The sequence below is a fragment of the Pseudochaenichthys georgianus genome, chromosome 8 (genome assembly GCF_902827115.2).
Source record: "Pseudochaenichthys georgianus chromosome 8, fPseGeo1.2, whole genome shotgun sequence".
Taxonomy (NCBI): domain Eukaryota; kingdom Metazoa; phylum Chordata; class Actinopteri; order Perciformes; family Channichthyidae; genus Pseudochaenichthys; species Pseudochaenichthys georgianus.
In genome coordinates, this window is record NC_047510.2 from 32,167,032 (window position 1) to 32,182,578 (window position 15,547).

At 40.2% G+C, this 15,547-nt stretch overlaps 2 protein-coding genes across 2 annotated transcripts; one reads left to right on the forward strand and one right to left on the reverse strand.

Annotated features, from left to right (window-relative positions):
- Positions 1-2,311: 2,311 nt before the first annotated feature.
- Positions 2,312-9,715, forward strand: kdelr3 (KDEL endoplasmic reticulum protein retention receptor 3). Its single transcript, XM_034089986.2, has 5 exons — positions 2,312-2,726; positions 3,116-3,216; positions 3,703-3,861; positions 6,059-6,311; positions 8,841-9,715. The coding sequence occupies exons 1-5, from the start codon at positions 2,636-2,638 to the stop codon at positions 8,882-8,884; spliced, it is 648 nt and encodes a 215-aa protein (XP_033945877.1). The 5' UTR covers positions 2,312-2,635; the 3' UTR covers positions 8,885-9,715.
- A 993-nt stretch (positions 9,716-10,708) lies between these two features.
- On the reverse strand, positions 10,709-14,933 carry LOC117451604 (GTPase IMAP family member 7-like). Its single transcript, XM_034089990.2, has 3 exons — positions 14,647-14,933; positions 12,697-13,010; positions 10,709-11,823 (listed from the first exon to the last, which is right to left on the reverse strand). The coding sequence occupies exons 1-3, from the start codon at positions 14,678-14,680 to the stop codon at positions 11,128-11,130; spliced, it is 1,044 nt and encodes a 347-aa protein (XP_033945881.1). The 5' UTR covers positions 14,681-14,933; the 3' UTR covers positions 10,709-11,127.
- Between the last annotated feature and the right edge of the window lie 614 nt (positions 14,934-15,547).

Here is a 15,547-nt window from a genome sequence, read left to right on the forward strand (position 1 = left end):
GAAGAGGTTGTTGTGCTCCCTATTTCTGTTTCTTATCCTATATCTAATAGAACTGCTCGGGTCTTGATAGATTGAGTGGGGAAGTTAATGAGATATTTCTAGAAGGTTATCAAGAATAACTTTTATCCAATGACCTTTTCCCCCTCTGTCTGTGTATTCTCTTGTTCCGATTAACCCAGCCAAATCTTTTTTCTTGTTTTGTATCTATATCTACGCCGGGATCCGGAGTCGAGGCTGATCCTCTTGCTGTAGTCCTGTGTCTTGGATCCTCTATCATGAGTTCTGGATTAAGTCGTGGACTTCGGGTCGTGGCTGAACCTGTCTCTGCGGTCCTGCCTTGGGTCTTGTCATGCTGCTTCCCTGATGGCTTCCACAGGATTGTAGATGACATCCTCGTGGATTAATCTTCTTATTACAGACACATGCATTTCCTAACATTTGGTCTATATGCTGTAAAATGTATTATCTCTTCGATTTACACACGGCATCTATTGCACGTCTGTCCGTCCTGGGAGAGGGATCCCTCCTCTGTTGCTCTCCCTGAGGTTTCTCCCATTTTTCCCTTAAACTGTGGGTTTTCTCTGGAAGTTTTTCCTTGTACGATGTGAGGGTCTAAGGATAGAGGGTGTCGTTTTTCTCATACTGATATTCTGAACAATCTGTGCTGTTGTATTTGTTGTAAAGTGTCTCTACTGTAGGCTATTTTTATTATATGTAGCACTTTGGCTCGACCAAAAATCGTTTATAAATGTGTTATATAAATAAAACTTGATTTGATTTGGTTTTGGGATCAGGGGGTCACAGGTTCAAACCCCACTGCAAGTCAGCATGTCGTTTTGTCCCTGAGACACTTCACCCCAAATTGCTCCTGTGGGGATTGTCCAAAGTATTGAGAATGTAAGTCGCTTTGGATAAAAGCAAGTGACATGTAATGTAATGTAATAATACCAATAACTATATTGCATTGTTTTCTTATGCGCAATTACTTCATCCTGTCTTTTACTTTCAGCCTGCATTTATTGCGCCCCCCTCAGAAAAATAACTGGCCCCCCAAGTCAAATTGGTCTAGAACCGCCACTGGAGAAGACACAGAGGGATCAGAAATGGAGGGTGAGTTGTTTTAGGATGTGAGTGTGATTCAGAATTTGTGAGGAGGCAGGTGGAGAGTCCATGCCAGAAGATAGTGAAGACTGAGAGAATATTTTAAAACTCTCAAAACTATGCTAATCCTACAAACCCTCAGAAAGACAAACGGTTTTGACATAAGATCATTGTTATCTTCAAAACATAAGGTTTTGTTGTTATCTGACTGTGGCATTTACCTTAAGAGGTCGTATTGTTGTATTGAATTTGTTATATTATATTGTGTAACATTTTCCTAAAATAACTCGTATATGTTTACTGTTATTAATCCTTTAATCTCATCTAAATGAGATTCACACAAACATCAGCCAGCCGGAGAAAACCAAAATCATCCTCCCTTGCGTGGGATGAGTCATTTCATAATTATACTGTCTGTCACAGATAATTATTCATCATCTACTGTGAAACACGATTGCTATTAAATGCAGTATTTGTATTTAAGTCTGACTCATTACAATAGGATCAGATTTATGCATCTTAATACATTTAATTAACCGTATTAAAATCTCAACCTGAAAACAGGTACACATTGGTGTATGATTCATCTGCCAAAGCTGATAAAGGAGCTAGAGAAAGCAATGTATTTGTAAAGCACAGTTCACACACAAAGCATGTGACATAATGTATTCAAAGTATTAAAAGGGAAATAAATACATATATGAATCAATACTTTAAGACTAATACATGCATAAAACATGAGGGCTTGAACATGCAAAACAATTGAGACATTTCCATTTCAGTCTATCATTTCCCAATAAATCAACACTAAAATCAACATGGAAAATAGAAACAATTCCCAATTTTGAAATCCCACTCCAAATCTATTATAATGAACAGTTCTGTTCCATAGGTCTGTTCTTATTCCTGATTGTTTGCAGCCTATCGACCTAAGAATTGACCAAAGTAGCATAGAAAGTCAAGCTACACCGGAAGCTGCGGGATTTTGCCTTCAAATTAAAACAGTAATCATTTAAAAGTAAGGTATTGGCTGGTAATAATCATCCAAGATCAATGTTATAACTCAACGGGCCAATATAATGTATTATTATGGTCGTTTATAGCAATAATGGGGAATTTCTCAACATTTAAAACAGCGTCTTGACGAGTGCGACTTTTGCTTTGAAAATCAGAACCGGAACTAGAATACAGTTGTTAGTTACTAGCTAGTTTGACGCAGGCTCCCCGCTGTCGGAGCTGTCAGCCACGTCACCTCCTCTGGAACAGCGTTTCCCCCAGAGCTCTGCAGACTCACTTTATGAGTGCATTCAGCAGGCATTGTTATCTGTTTATCTTTCATGCTTTTAGATAAAGAGCCAGAAAGCTACCGAGCAGATCCTGACTTCACTGTGCAGCTGTTAGCTTAGCTCTTTTCCTTTTTATCCACTGGACTCGCGGTTCTGATTTCTGTGGCTTCACATCTCTGCAGGACATTTTTAGGCCTTCAAAGAGTTGCATTAAAGTTTTTTTTTGTTGTATCTAACTGATAGCAAACATGAATATCTTTCGTTTGGCCGGTGACGTGTCACATCTGTCGGCTATAATTATCCTGCTGCTGAAGATATGGAGGTCCAAATCCTGTGCTGGTATGCTAACATTCACATCACTGCATTTTAAACTACTAATTTGATTAAACAGCTTCAATTTAACAACATGCATGCAATTATATACTATAGATACAACTGTGATAAGTTCATTTGTAGATATCCTTTAAGTTTAGTACGGTGGGGGTTTGTATTTTGCTGAGAATTTCTGCAGGAGTGGGAGCGACGTGGCAACTTCTTCCACCTTTTAAACTGCATCCTCTATCCTGAACACATCATAGCTGCAGTGTAGCTGTGTCTTTTCCATGTTAAATAATAAAAAACTAAGTTAGTCATAACCCTGTCTTCTCATATATGTGATCTTCCCTGGATTAGAAAGTGATCATCTGCTTCTGACAGGGATTAAACTTGTTTTTTCTCTTTTTATGAAGGAATCTCGGGGAAGTCCCAGGTGCTGTTTGCCCTCGTCTTCACCACCAGGTACCTGGACCTGTTCACTGTCTTCATCTCTCCTTACAACACCGTCATGAAGGTAAATTACATCCCAGCAAGTTTCACACACACTCTGTCCCTCAATCTGACCTCGATGAAAACACACAGTTTTTTAGCAAAAGGTCATGTAAGGTCACAAAGTTAAAGTGATTCCTTTAGTCCTCTGTGAGACAAGCCATGCCTAAATGGAACTAGTTTGAAGCCACACACACACACACACACACACACACACACACACACACACACACACACACACACACACACACACAATATATATATACATATACACATACACATACACACACACACACTCACACGGTTCATACTTTATCTAGTTACTATGCAAAATAAGCATCAGTCAGTCTATCTTACTTACTGTTTCATGGTCAATATATAATCCATGTCATTTTGTATTGCTTCTGTTATTTCTTAACTTTATGTTAACAATGACAGGAGACGCCGTCAAAGAGCCCCGCAGCAGCATCCATACATTAAAGCAACACTTTAATGTCCTCTCTGCTCTCAGGTGGTGTTCCTCGCTCTGTCCTATGCCACCGTGTACCTGATCTACATGCGCCTGAGGAGCACGTACGACTCTGACAACGACACGTTCCGCATTGAGTTCCTGCTCGTGCCGGTCATCGGGCTTTCCTTCCTGGAAAACTACGCTTTCACCCCAATGGAGGTAAATAACGAGCACCCAGATTGTGTCGCATCATAGATCATTTAACGGCTTATGCAGCGCAAACGGATTTATGGTCAGTTTTTCATTATGTTTTATTAGCACATTTCAAAAAGAAGGACCAGACGGAGAAAAGTAAACAGAAATAAAGAGAGAGGTGGAAACTAACTAGGTACATTTACTTAAGTACAGTACCGTACTTAAGTATTATTTTGACTTGACGGGAGTATCTCCCAGTAGTTTATGCTACTTTATACTTTACTCCAATATATTTTAGAGGCAAACATCATACTTTTGACCCCCCAAATGTATTCATTTCATTTAATTTCAAACCTTTATTTAACCAGATTGGTCCCATTGAGATCATAGATCTCTTTTTCAAGGGAGACCTGCAGCATATAGGTTCCACATGAAACAAAAACAATAAAGGACATTATACATTATATTTACAGGATACATAGTTATCGACATTTACAAGTGCCCAATGTATCAGCAAGCATTTCATTTTGCCTAGCTTTAAAAACATGCAGAGGAATGAGATTGCTCAGTTTCAATTCTTGCTGAAGATTGTTCCAAGCAAGTGGAGCTGCGCACATAAAAGCGGTCTTACCTGAGACAGTCCTTGCTCTTGGCACATCTAACAAGACTACATCATGTGACCTCAGACAATAGCTGCTTGCAACTCTCTGTGTTATCAGAGAGCAGATATAATACGGGAGTTTACCCAACAAAGCTTTATAGATAACGTGTACCAATGACTGAGCCTCTTTACAGTAAGTGATGGCAGACCTGCCTTGGCATACAGGGTACAGTGACGAGTAAGTGCTTTACAATTTGTGACAAATCTCAGTGCGCTGTGATAGGCGGCATCTAACTTGTTCAGGCAATAGGCAGGTGCATTCATATACAACAAATCACCAGGTAAAAAGGTCACAGAGCCTTTTCCTGGCCTCAAGCGAGAAACAGGACTTGTTTCTGAAAAAGAAACCTAGCCTAACCCTCAGCTTTTTAAGCAGATTAATGACCTGAAGTTTAAACGTAAGACAATCATCAAGCCAGATACCAAGGTATTTATAACAGGTAACCACTTCAAGTACTTGTCCTTGCATAGTAACAATATCCAAAACAGGCTCTGGAGTCTTTTTAGCTTTTGAAAAAAGCATTACCTTGGTTTTATCAACATTTAAAAGAAGCTTTAGTTCAGCGAGCTGATTCTGAATAATGTTAAAAACAGCCTGTAATGTAACACCAGCCTCCTTAAAGGTGGGGTAGGTAAGTTTCAGAAACCGGCTCGAGTGCACTAAAATGTGAAAGTACACAGCCGAAAAGAATCCGCCCCTTCATTCAGACTTCCTTACAGAGCACCTCCTCCAACACACATGAACGCGCACATGACGTCAGCAGACTGGTGAAAGTGGCCGCCTGTTGCTGGCGAGTCATTGAAGTACTGCTGCAATGCACGCCCAATGACGGCACGCCCAATGAGGGCACGAGATACATTTGTGCGTGCACGAGATGGAAGGCTGACAGATAGGGCGGCAATCCAATCCGTTTAGCCGGCCCGTCTAAACGGATTGGTTGTACTTTTGCACAATACATCACGGTATCGTCCGCATAAAAATGTAAAGTAGCTTCATTCACATTTTCACCTAAACTGTTGATATATATGGAGAATAAAAGTGGACCTAAAACAGAACCTTGAGGAACACCATTAGCAATGTTGAGAAAACAGTCCATCAAAGTGAACACATTGGGACCTTTCAGAGAGGTAGTTCACAAACCACCTCTTCATTCATGGTTATGAAATCCTTATATGACATGATGCTGTACTGTACTGCTAATCATATATAATCTGCATTACAACTACAGAATGTGTACATTTAGATCCTAATACTTTTAAGTAAAGTTTTAAACTCAGGAGTTTTACTAGTTATGGAATTTTTAAAGACCATAGTTTTTTTTTTACTTCCGCTTAACTTTGAATACTTCTTCGACATCTGATTAAACCTCAACTAACAGAAAGAACAACATATAAACAGTGAAAAATTAAAACAAAAATGTACTTGCACATCTTTTCCAAACCTAATCTGGTATATAATAATAATGTGATGTACATAGAGGCAGACTGAACAATACTCCTCTTTTAATTAGTGCTTTTAACACCTCAGTTAGCAGTTAAACTCATGAATGTCTCTCCCAGATCCTGTGGACCTTCTCCATCTTCCTGGAGTCGGTGGCCATAATGCCGCAGCTCTTCATGATCACCAAGACGGGCGAGGCGGAGTCCATCACCACCCACTACCTGTTCTTCCTGGGCCTCTACCGGGCCCTCTACATCGCCAACTGGGTGTGGCGCTACCACACGGAGGGCTTCTTCGACCAGATCGCCGTGGTGTCCGGCGTCGTGCAGACCATCTTCTACTGCGACTTCTTCTACCTTTACGTCACTAGGGGTGAGTTAACACCAGTGCTCAGTGACTTTTAGGCAGAGATGGCAAAAGTCCACACCTGCTTTACTCAAGTAGAAGTACAGATACTCGTGTTTTAAAATACTCTGGTGAAAGTAGAAGTACTGACTAAACTTCTTTACTCAAGTCAAAGTAAAGAGGCTTTGAAGTGTACTTCAGTAGAAAGTACCCATAACTAGCAGCTGTTTGAAAGAGTACCTGACCTCCCTTTATATTAATAGAACAATGATGTCATTGTTAGCTAATGAATGTTTCCATGCTGAACAACGGCAACATGACAACGTTTCCATTGGTCCCTCTTCTTTAGAGAAGACCAGGAAGTGATGGATACACGGATCGTGTTCCAACCAATAGGCACGCAATGACTCTAAAGAATAATGACCACGCACCAACACACATTCAGACTAAAGGAACCAGCTGTTTGGGAAATGAGAGAAGTAGAAAGTACAGGTATTTGAGTTCAACATGTAAGAAGTAGAAAGTACAGGTATTTGAGTTCAACATGTAAGAAGTAGAAAGTACAGGTATTTGGGTTCAACATGTAAGAAGTAGAAAGTACAGGTATTTGGTTCAACATGTAAGAAGTAGAAAGTACAGGTATTTGGTTCAACATGTAGGAAGTAGAAAGTACAGGTATTTGGGTTCAACATGTAAGAAGTAGAAAGTACAGGTATTTGAGTTCAACATGTAAGAAGTAGAAAGTACAGGTATTTGAGTTCAACATGTAAGAAGTAGAAAGTACAGGTATTTGAGTTCAACATGTTAGAAGTAGAAAGTACAGGTATTTGAGTTCAACATGTAAGAAGTAGAAAGTACAGGTATTTGAGTTCAACATGTAAGAAGTAGAAAGTACAGGTATTTGTGTTCAACATGTAAGAAGTAGAAAGTACAGGTATTTGTGTTCAACATGTAAGAAGTAGAAAGTACAGGTATTTGTGTTCAACATGTAAGAAGTAGAAAGTACAGGTATTTGTGTTCAACATGTAAGAAGTAGAAAGTACAGGTATTTGTGTTCAACATGTAAGAAGTAGAAAGTACAGGTATTTGGGTTCAACATGTAAGAAGTAGAAAGTACAGGTATTTGGGTTCAACATGTAAGAAGTAGAAAGTACAGGTATTTGGGTTCAACATGTAAGAAGTAGAAAGTACAGGTATTTGAGTTCAACATGTAAGAAGTAGAAAGTACAGGTATTTGGGTTCAACATGTAAGAAGTAGAAAGTACAGGTATTTGAGTTCAACATGTAAGAAGTAGAAAGTACAGGTATTTGAGTTCAACATGTAAGAAGTAGAAAGTACAGGTATTTGAGTTCAACATGTAAGAAGTAGAAAGTACAGGTATTTGAGTTCAACATGTAAGAAGTAGAAAGTACAGGTATTTGTGTTCAACATGTAAGAAGTAGAAAGTACAGGTATTTGAGTTCAACATGTAAGAAGTAGAAAGTACAGGTATTTGTGTTCAACATGTAAGAAGTAGAAAGTACAGGTATTTGTGTTCAACATGTAAGAAGTAGAAAGTACAGGTATTTGTGTTCAACATGTAAGAAGTAGAAAGTACAGGTATTTGAGTTCAACATGTAAGAAGTAGAAAGTACAGGTATTTGTGTTCAACATGTAAGAAGTAGAAAGTACAGGTATTTGTGTTCAACATGTAAGAAGTAGAAAGTACAGGTATTTGGTTCAACATGTAAGAAGTAGAAAGTACAGGTATTTGAGTGCAACATTTAAGAAGTAGAAAGTACAGGTATTTGTGTTCAACATGTAAGAAGTAGAAAGTACAGGTATTTGTGTTCAACATGTAAGAAGTAGAAAGTACAGGTATTTGTGTTCAACATGTAAGAAGTAGAAAGTACAGGTATTTGAGTTCAACATGTAAGAAGTAGAAAGTACAGGTATTTGTGTTCAACATGTAAGAAGTAGAAAGTACAGGTATTTGAGTTCAACATGTAAGAAGTAAAAGTAAAAAGTGGTCAGAAAAATAAGTAGTGGAGTAAAGTACTGATACCAGAAAAATGTACTTAAGTACAATTATGAAGTATTTGTACTCCACTACTTCCCACCTCTGCTTTTAAGACACAGAAGCTTCATACATTCACCAGTGGGGGATTTACTGAGGTATTTTATGTTTGAGAACAAAAAGTGAAACGACCTTCAGCTTGTGTTAACTTGTAATATTAGACATTTAACCGCAAACAGTTTAAAAAACTGACTTTAAGACAAGGGATCCAAAAGTGCTGAAATGCTAACTCATTTTCAGTTTTAGGACTAGTTCCCGCACCCCTGTATTTACAGTTCAAGTGTTTGACTGAGGATTGATTTAAAGACAGCCGGATTGTATCCTGTAAAGACCGTCGTCAGCTGCGCTGTTAGTTTATAATCCAGTTGACGAGTATGTGTAGTACGTGTATCCTTCTTGGTAACAAACAGTATGAATCTGATTGGATCTGAAGAGCACTGGTATTAGTGTTTCTAAATACACTTCTAATGCCTGCTTTGTTCTGCCTCTTTGTCCTCAGTGCTTCGAGGAAGAGGAAAGATGAGCCTGCCGATGCCAATTTAAAAAAGAAAACAAACAAAAAGATGTCTGTGCCGCTCAGCCGACTCTCTGTGCCTGCTGCAGCTCAGCATCCCACACACACCTGGCCCTTCAACTGTACATGGATTTAGCAAAAGGACTAGTGTGTGTGTGTGTGTGTGTGTGTGTGTGTGTGTGTGTGTGTGTGTGTGTGTGTGTGTGTGTGTGTGTGTGTGTGTGTGTGTGTGTGTGTGTGTGTGTGTGTGTGTGTGTGTGTGTGTGTGTGTGTGTGTGTTTTCTTCTTGAGATGCTGAAAAATGTGTCACTGATTTGAACGTGGATCTTAAAGTGAGTGACGCTATGGAAACTGTATATTTGTCCGAGAGACACTTTGTTATAATGTTTTAAACCAGAAAATTGAAAACAAAAAGTGTCATGGACTTTCATACAACCACATTTTTACTGTTTCTTAATTCATCTTATTTATACATCCCAATATTGAAATCACGAATTTGCCGTTAGGGGCTTTCCAATCTGTACATCTCCCACAAAGTGTCTCCCTTAGAGCGTGCCGTGTTATATGCAAACCCCTTCTTTCTTTATTCCTGTGTATGTGTATGTCCTTTTGTATTTCCTCTTAAAGGTCGTCTTTTATATTTCAATGTGATTCCTCATGGGAGGAAAAAGGGCTAAATGTTTCATTTTGTCTTAAATGAAGCCAAAGATGGGACAGATATATGCTGCAATTGTTTAGTCCAGAAAATGTTTGTGTTTGTTTGTTTAACGGGACTTAGAAAGTACTTTGTGTCAGGGAGAGCAGAGCGTGTTGAATATCTGTAAAAGATTTACCTGTTTTTGATAAACGTTTTAGTCACAGATATGACATTATCTTTATTATGTGAATGATGTCAAGTCAAAGGCGTGGCTCGGTTCTTTTGTTACACATGAATTACAACACACCAGGATGTTTGCCTTACACACACACACACATTCTTATCTAACAGTGTTCTGAAAGTGCCGGTGCATTGTGCAAATGTTAAACAGAGCTGATAAGTGAAAGTATGACTAAGGGACTTTTTCATTCAAGCATCACCTCTCTGTTGGCCATTAGAGCTGCAACGATTGGACAACTTATCGATTAGTTAATTCATTGACAGAAAAGATCACAAGTAATATCACAGAAAATCCAGTTTTCAACCTTTTAAATATGAACTTTTCTCTGTTTTGGCCATATTATAGTAAATGCGTTTTTTTGGACTGACATTTAAAAAGCATTACCTTGGACTTATAAATAATAAATACATATATATTTATATTTTTCACAATGTTCTAACAGTTTAATGACCAAACAATCAATCTAAGAAATATCGGGCAGGTTGAAATCAGCATGTATACCTTATGTTATAATGAAATAGCATAAATGTTTTTAGAAAAACAAGACGTTGTGCAATAAAGGATAACATTGAAATAAATAAGTACAGATATTTGTATAACAAAGAGTTAAAGGTTCCATGTCATCGCTTCTACTGATCATAATTTACTATAACTATAAATATTTATAGTGTACAATTTTCCAAAATCTCATTGGTTTCTCATACAGCATCTCTGTATAGTATTCACTCTGTCCTAAACGGCTTGATGGAGCTCCTGCCCCCCTCCCTGTGAGCCCAGTGGCCGTCTGCGAGACACCGAGACACCGCCACACCCAGCCGAACACACCCGCAGCCTGGCTGGGAGTTTGTGTGTGTGCTCAGGATGAGTTCCGCCGTGTCTCGGCCCGGCGCGGCCCGCCGTGTGTGTGTGTGTGTGTGTGTGTGTGTGTGTGTGTGTGTGTGTGTGTGTGTGTGTGTGTGTGTGTGTGTGTGTGTGTGTGTGTGAGGAAGTCCGCGGATTGGTCCAAACGTCACTATACCGGAAATACGTCACTATACCCAAGAAGTAAACAATGGAAAAGAGAAATGTCCAACGAGGCGTTCTGGGGCAGCACAGACAGACAGGTCTTTTCTGTGTTAGAGTTGTACTCGCTACAGGGTTTACTTTGAGGGTTTGTGACTCTGCAGACCGTTCACATGCAGAAAAAGCTACATAACACACAAGGAGACGGGAACCAGAAAAGCATGACATGGGACCTTTAAAGTAGAAATGTGCAACAAAGGATAAAAAAGAATAAAACATAAGTAAAATAGGACATTGTACACTTTTAGTAAAATCTTCAAAAATTGTATAATTACATCGATAATTATAAATAAAATGAGTTTCATCCTTATATTATCCACCTGAGTGACTTTTCAGTGTGGAGTTTTCATGAAGGTTTTCCTGTGCTTATACAGCACCTTGCTCCCTTCCCTCACAGCTCCACCCACGGCTTTAGCAGCAGAAGTGATGGAGAGAGGCGACGCTGCCAGAGCCGCCGCCCTCCCCATCACCTTCACCTTCCTCACCTCCTTCCCTTTCCCCTCGTCCTTCCCCAGGATCCCCGCCCCCTCCGCTGCCCCCTTCCCCACCGCTGTCACCAGCTCGCACCAGAAAAGCCTCTCCACCCTTTTCCTCTCCTCCTCTTCCCTCTTCTTCTCCACCTCCGACCTCTGCTCCTCTTTCTCTTGATCAACGTTGTGTCTTCTCTCTCCAATAATCCTCTCCTGTGCGTCCTTCACGGCCCTCTGAGCCTCCTTAAACGCATCATTGCTATAGCAACTGCCTCCATTTTTCGCCACAACCTCATCTATCTTGTTTAAAAGCTGAACTACTTGTTGTGAGCCCGTTGGGGTTTCATGTGTTTCACTATTCTCAAGAACATGATACCCCCCACAGCTGTTAACAAACTCCCACAGCTCAGGACTCTTCCCCAGGAAGTCCTCCACCCGTTGCCCTCGTAGCTGCCCCCCCCAGGTGAACAGAACCACCGTAAACATGGCGGCTCCAGGCCCAAACGTGGCCTTCACCCACTCCAATGCATCCTTCTCCTCCGGGGTGAACCTGCCGAGCTGTAAGATAAGAGAACATATACTTATTGATCCCAATTAGGGGCTTTTTCCATCACAGCAAAATGTAGTTAAGACATTGCACATGGATTAGAAGTCAATATAAAATACACATAGCAATAATGAAGGATATATATCTAGGGGTGTCAAACTCAAGGCCCAATACTTCATTTGATGTGGCCCGCAAGAGCTTGCAAAGAATATAATACGTTCATTATACAGTTACATGCGGCTTTACAGAAGCACGTTGCTCATAAACTACATGTCCCACAATGCATCTCATTTTGTGACATGCGCAATGCAGAGACATGCAATTATGTAATATAATACATTATTTTATATATTTATATAGTCTTAAAGTTACAACCGGCCCTTTGAGTGCAACCATAATGCTTATGTGGCCCGCGATACATTTTGAGTTTGACACACCTGCTATAGAGGTGTTGGGAAAATACTGAATGTCCTCTTCCAATATGAGAGTAACGTGATAACAAAGGTACCCCAACTGTAGCTGTGAACATGACAGGATGTCTGATGACCTGGAAGAGCATCAGGACTGTTTGAGGCAGATGATAGCTATGTGATGAACATGATGACTCAGCCTCTATGGAGAGAGACATCAAGCATGCTCATTTCTGACGTGGAGCTAATCTGAAGTAAACATTGAAGACTGCTTTCTACTCCTCCATCTTGTGACTGCGTAACTCCCTCTCTTGGATATCAGCGTGTGAAGGACTCTGCTCAGGAACTAGCTGATGCTCTGTATGTGATGACTCCTTCCCTTCTGGAGAGGATCACAGATACATGGATCCTGTTTTGAAGCTCAAGCCGGGGACCAGTGATATTTTTCTAACAAATATATATATTGAACTTTACATTTAGGGTCACCAGGAAGGCATGAGGCCCCGGAGAAGACATCGCCACAGATCGTCCCACCTCCCTCATGACATCTTCAGGGGACAGGTGTGTGTGCAGGAAGCCCGGAGTGTCCACCACAGAGACCCTCCTCCCGAGCACCGCCCCCGTGTGTGTGGCGCAGTGTGTTGTGACGGAGGAGGGGGACACGTTGACGCAGAAGGCGGTCCGGCCCAGGATGGTGTTTCCAGAGGAGCTCCGGCCGGTTCCGGTCCGTCCCAGCAGAACCAGCCTCAGGGGGTCAGGAGGGGATGAAGGGGGGGGTTCTTCACTCACTGTGGGAAAAAGAAAAACAGGCTTAAGAGGATATCTTCAAATAAAGGGGCCCTTTTAAGCTTTTGGGGTTTTTCCATTCCTGTAGTGTGTTACTACGGGTTTGTGTGCATGTAAATGGTCTGTAAAGGCTATAAATCCCTGTTCCCTCCAATCGGAGTTTCTCCCCCCCCCGCCATTAGACCCCTTTGTTTACTTCTGGAACATAGTGACATCCCCCTAACACTCGTGTTTCTATTGGCTAGCGCTTAAACACATGTCATGTGATAGGCTAAGGGGCGGGATATCTCTAAGCGGTTGACCAATCACAACAGAGCCGTCCAGCTAACCAATCAGAGCAGACTGGGCTCTGGTTTCAGACAGAGGGTGAAAATAGGTGCTGCAGCACAGGCAGTATGAGAAAACAAAGAGCTTTATGAACATTAAAGCATGGAGACACTACATACTGATATACACCTGAACATCAGCAGGAGAGGACTCTTTAAAGTAGAGGCACTACATACTGATATAAACCTGAACATCAGCAGGAGAGGACTCTTTAAAGTAGAGACACTACATACTGATATACACCTGAACATCAGCAGGAGAGGACTCTTTAAAGTAGAGACACTACATACTGATATACACCTGAACATCAGCAGGAGAGGACTCTTTAAAGTAGAGACACTACATACTGATATACACCTGAACATCAGCAGGAGAGGACTCTTTAAAGTAGAGACACTATACACCTGAACATCAGCAGGAGAGGACTCTTTAAAGTAGAGACACTACATACTGATATACACCTGAACATCAGCAGGAGAGGACTCTTTAAAGTAGAGACACTACATACTGATATACACCTGAACATCAGCAGGAGAAGACTCTTTAAAGTAGAGACACTACATACTGATATACACCTGAACATCAGCAGGAGAGGACTCTTTAAAGTAGAGACACTACATACTGATATACACCTCAACATCAGCAGGAGAGGACTCTTTAAAGTAGAGACACTACATACTGATATACACCTGAACATCAGCAGGAGAGGACTCTTTAAAGTAGAGACACTACATACTGATATACACCTGAACATCATCAGGAGAGGACTCTTTAAAGTAGAGACACTACATACTGATATACACCTGAACATCAGCAGGAGAGGACTCTTTAAAGTAGAGACACTACATACTGATATACACCTGAACATCAGCAGGAGAGGACTCTTTAAAGTAGAGACACTACATACTGATATACACCTGAACATCAGCAGGAGAGGACTCTTTAAAGTAGAGACACTACATACTGATATACACCTGAACATCAGCAGGAGAGGACTCTTTAAAGTAGAGACACTACATACTGATAATATATGAACCTGAAAACTAGCATAATATGTCCTCTTTAAGTCAGGGTTGATGTGCAGCTCCCTGCTCACCCTGTCTGAGATATTTTCTCATTAATGACCTTCTTGCTGCACATTATCCTACACAGATACTTAGGCTACTTAATAAATCAATGTTTTGACTCAATATATCCATTTACCAGTCTTAAACACATTCTCTTGATTTGTTCTCTCCTTCTCTTACAGTGTAATGGCACAACGATGCACTGATCTCCAACTCAGCATGATAACAGAAGTAATCGACACACCTTTACATGACGCAGCACTTTCAGATGACGACATCCCAATAGAGATAATACAGCCTTCAGTTTGGCCAGTCGTTTTCCTTGGGGGACCGAAAATAATGGAGATGTATTACATATGTCTCCACCGCGTTTCGGATGTTGTCTTGCCTTTGATTGTTATTTGAAGAGCAGCATCCTGCAGAGAGCATCAGCTGCGGTCACTGAAGAGCAGAGGCTTCACTGTCAATGATAACCACATAAAATAAAGTCACATGCACTAAATATCAGACAGCTGTTATTAATAAGTATCGTTGCTGTTTCAGCGATCATTAATTCTGATGTTTCTGACGTTACTTTTGATGATAGAACAGCCAGCACTGGGATTTAATGATGTATTATTGTAGCTCCCCGTTATGACCACTAGAGGGCAGTCAACATTCACAATTCTAAAATAATAACAAAACAAGAAAACTCCCTAAATCAAATGTAAAATTAATATAATAATTAAAAAGAAATACAAAAAACAACAATAATTTTGCTTGGAAATTGAACCTAATGAATATGACCCGAGTAAGGTTAAAACATAAAATGTAACTAAATAAGTGACAACATGTTTGCCTTTATCATTTCATAAAGGTGTGTATTCGCACAATTAAAAGGTCTTACCAAAATATAATACAATATGAGAAACCATAATTATACTTTGTGTTGTGTCGTGGTGAAAGTAGGTTCAAATTTGCTATAAAAAAAAAAAAAGCTTGGATATATACGATGTGATATGTATAGGACATTGTATACATATATCCAATGTTGTTTGTGATGCAGAATCCAATGTAAACAAGCCATGCCTTGCACCAGTCATTGTAAATAATTCTAACAATAAGGGGGGAACTGAAATGTTGGTTATTCATTTCAGAAAAAAGAT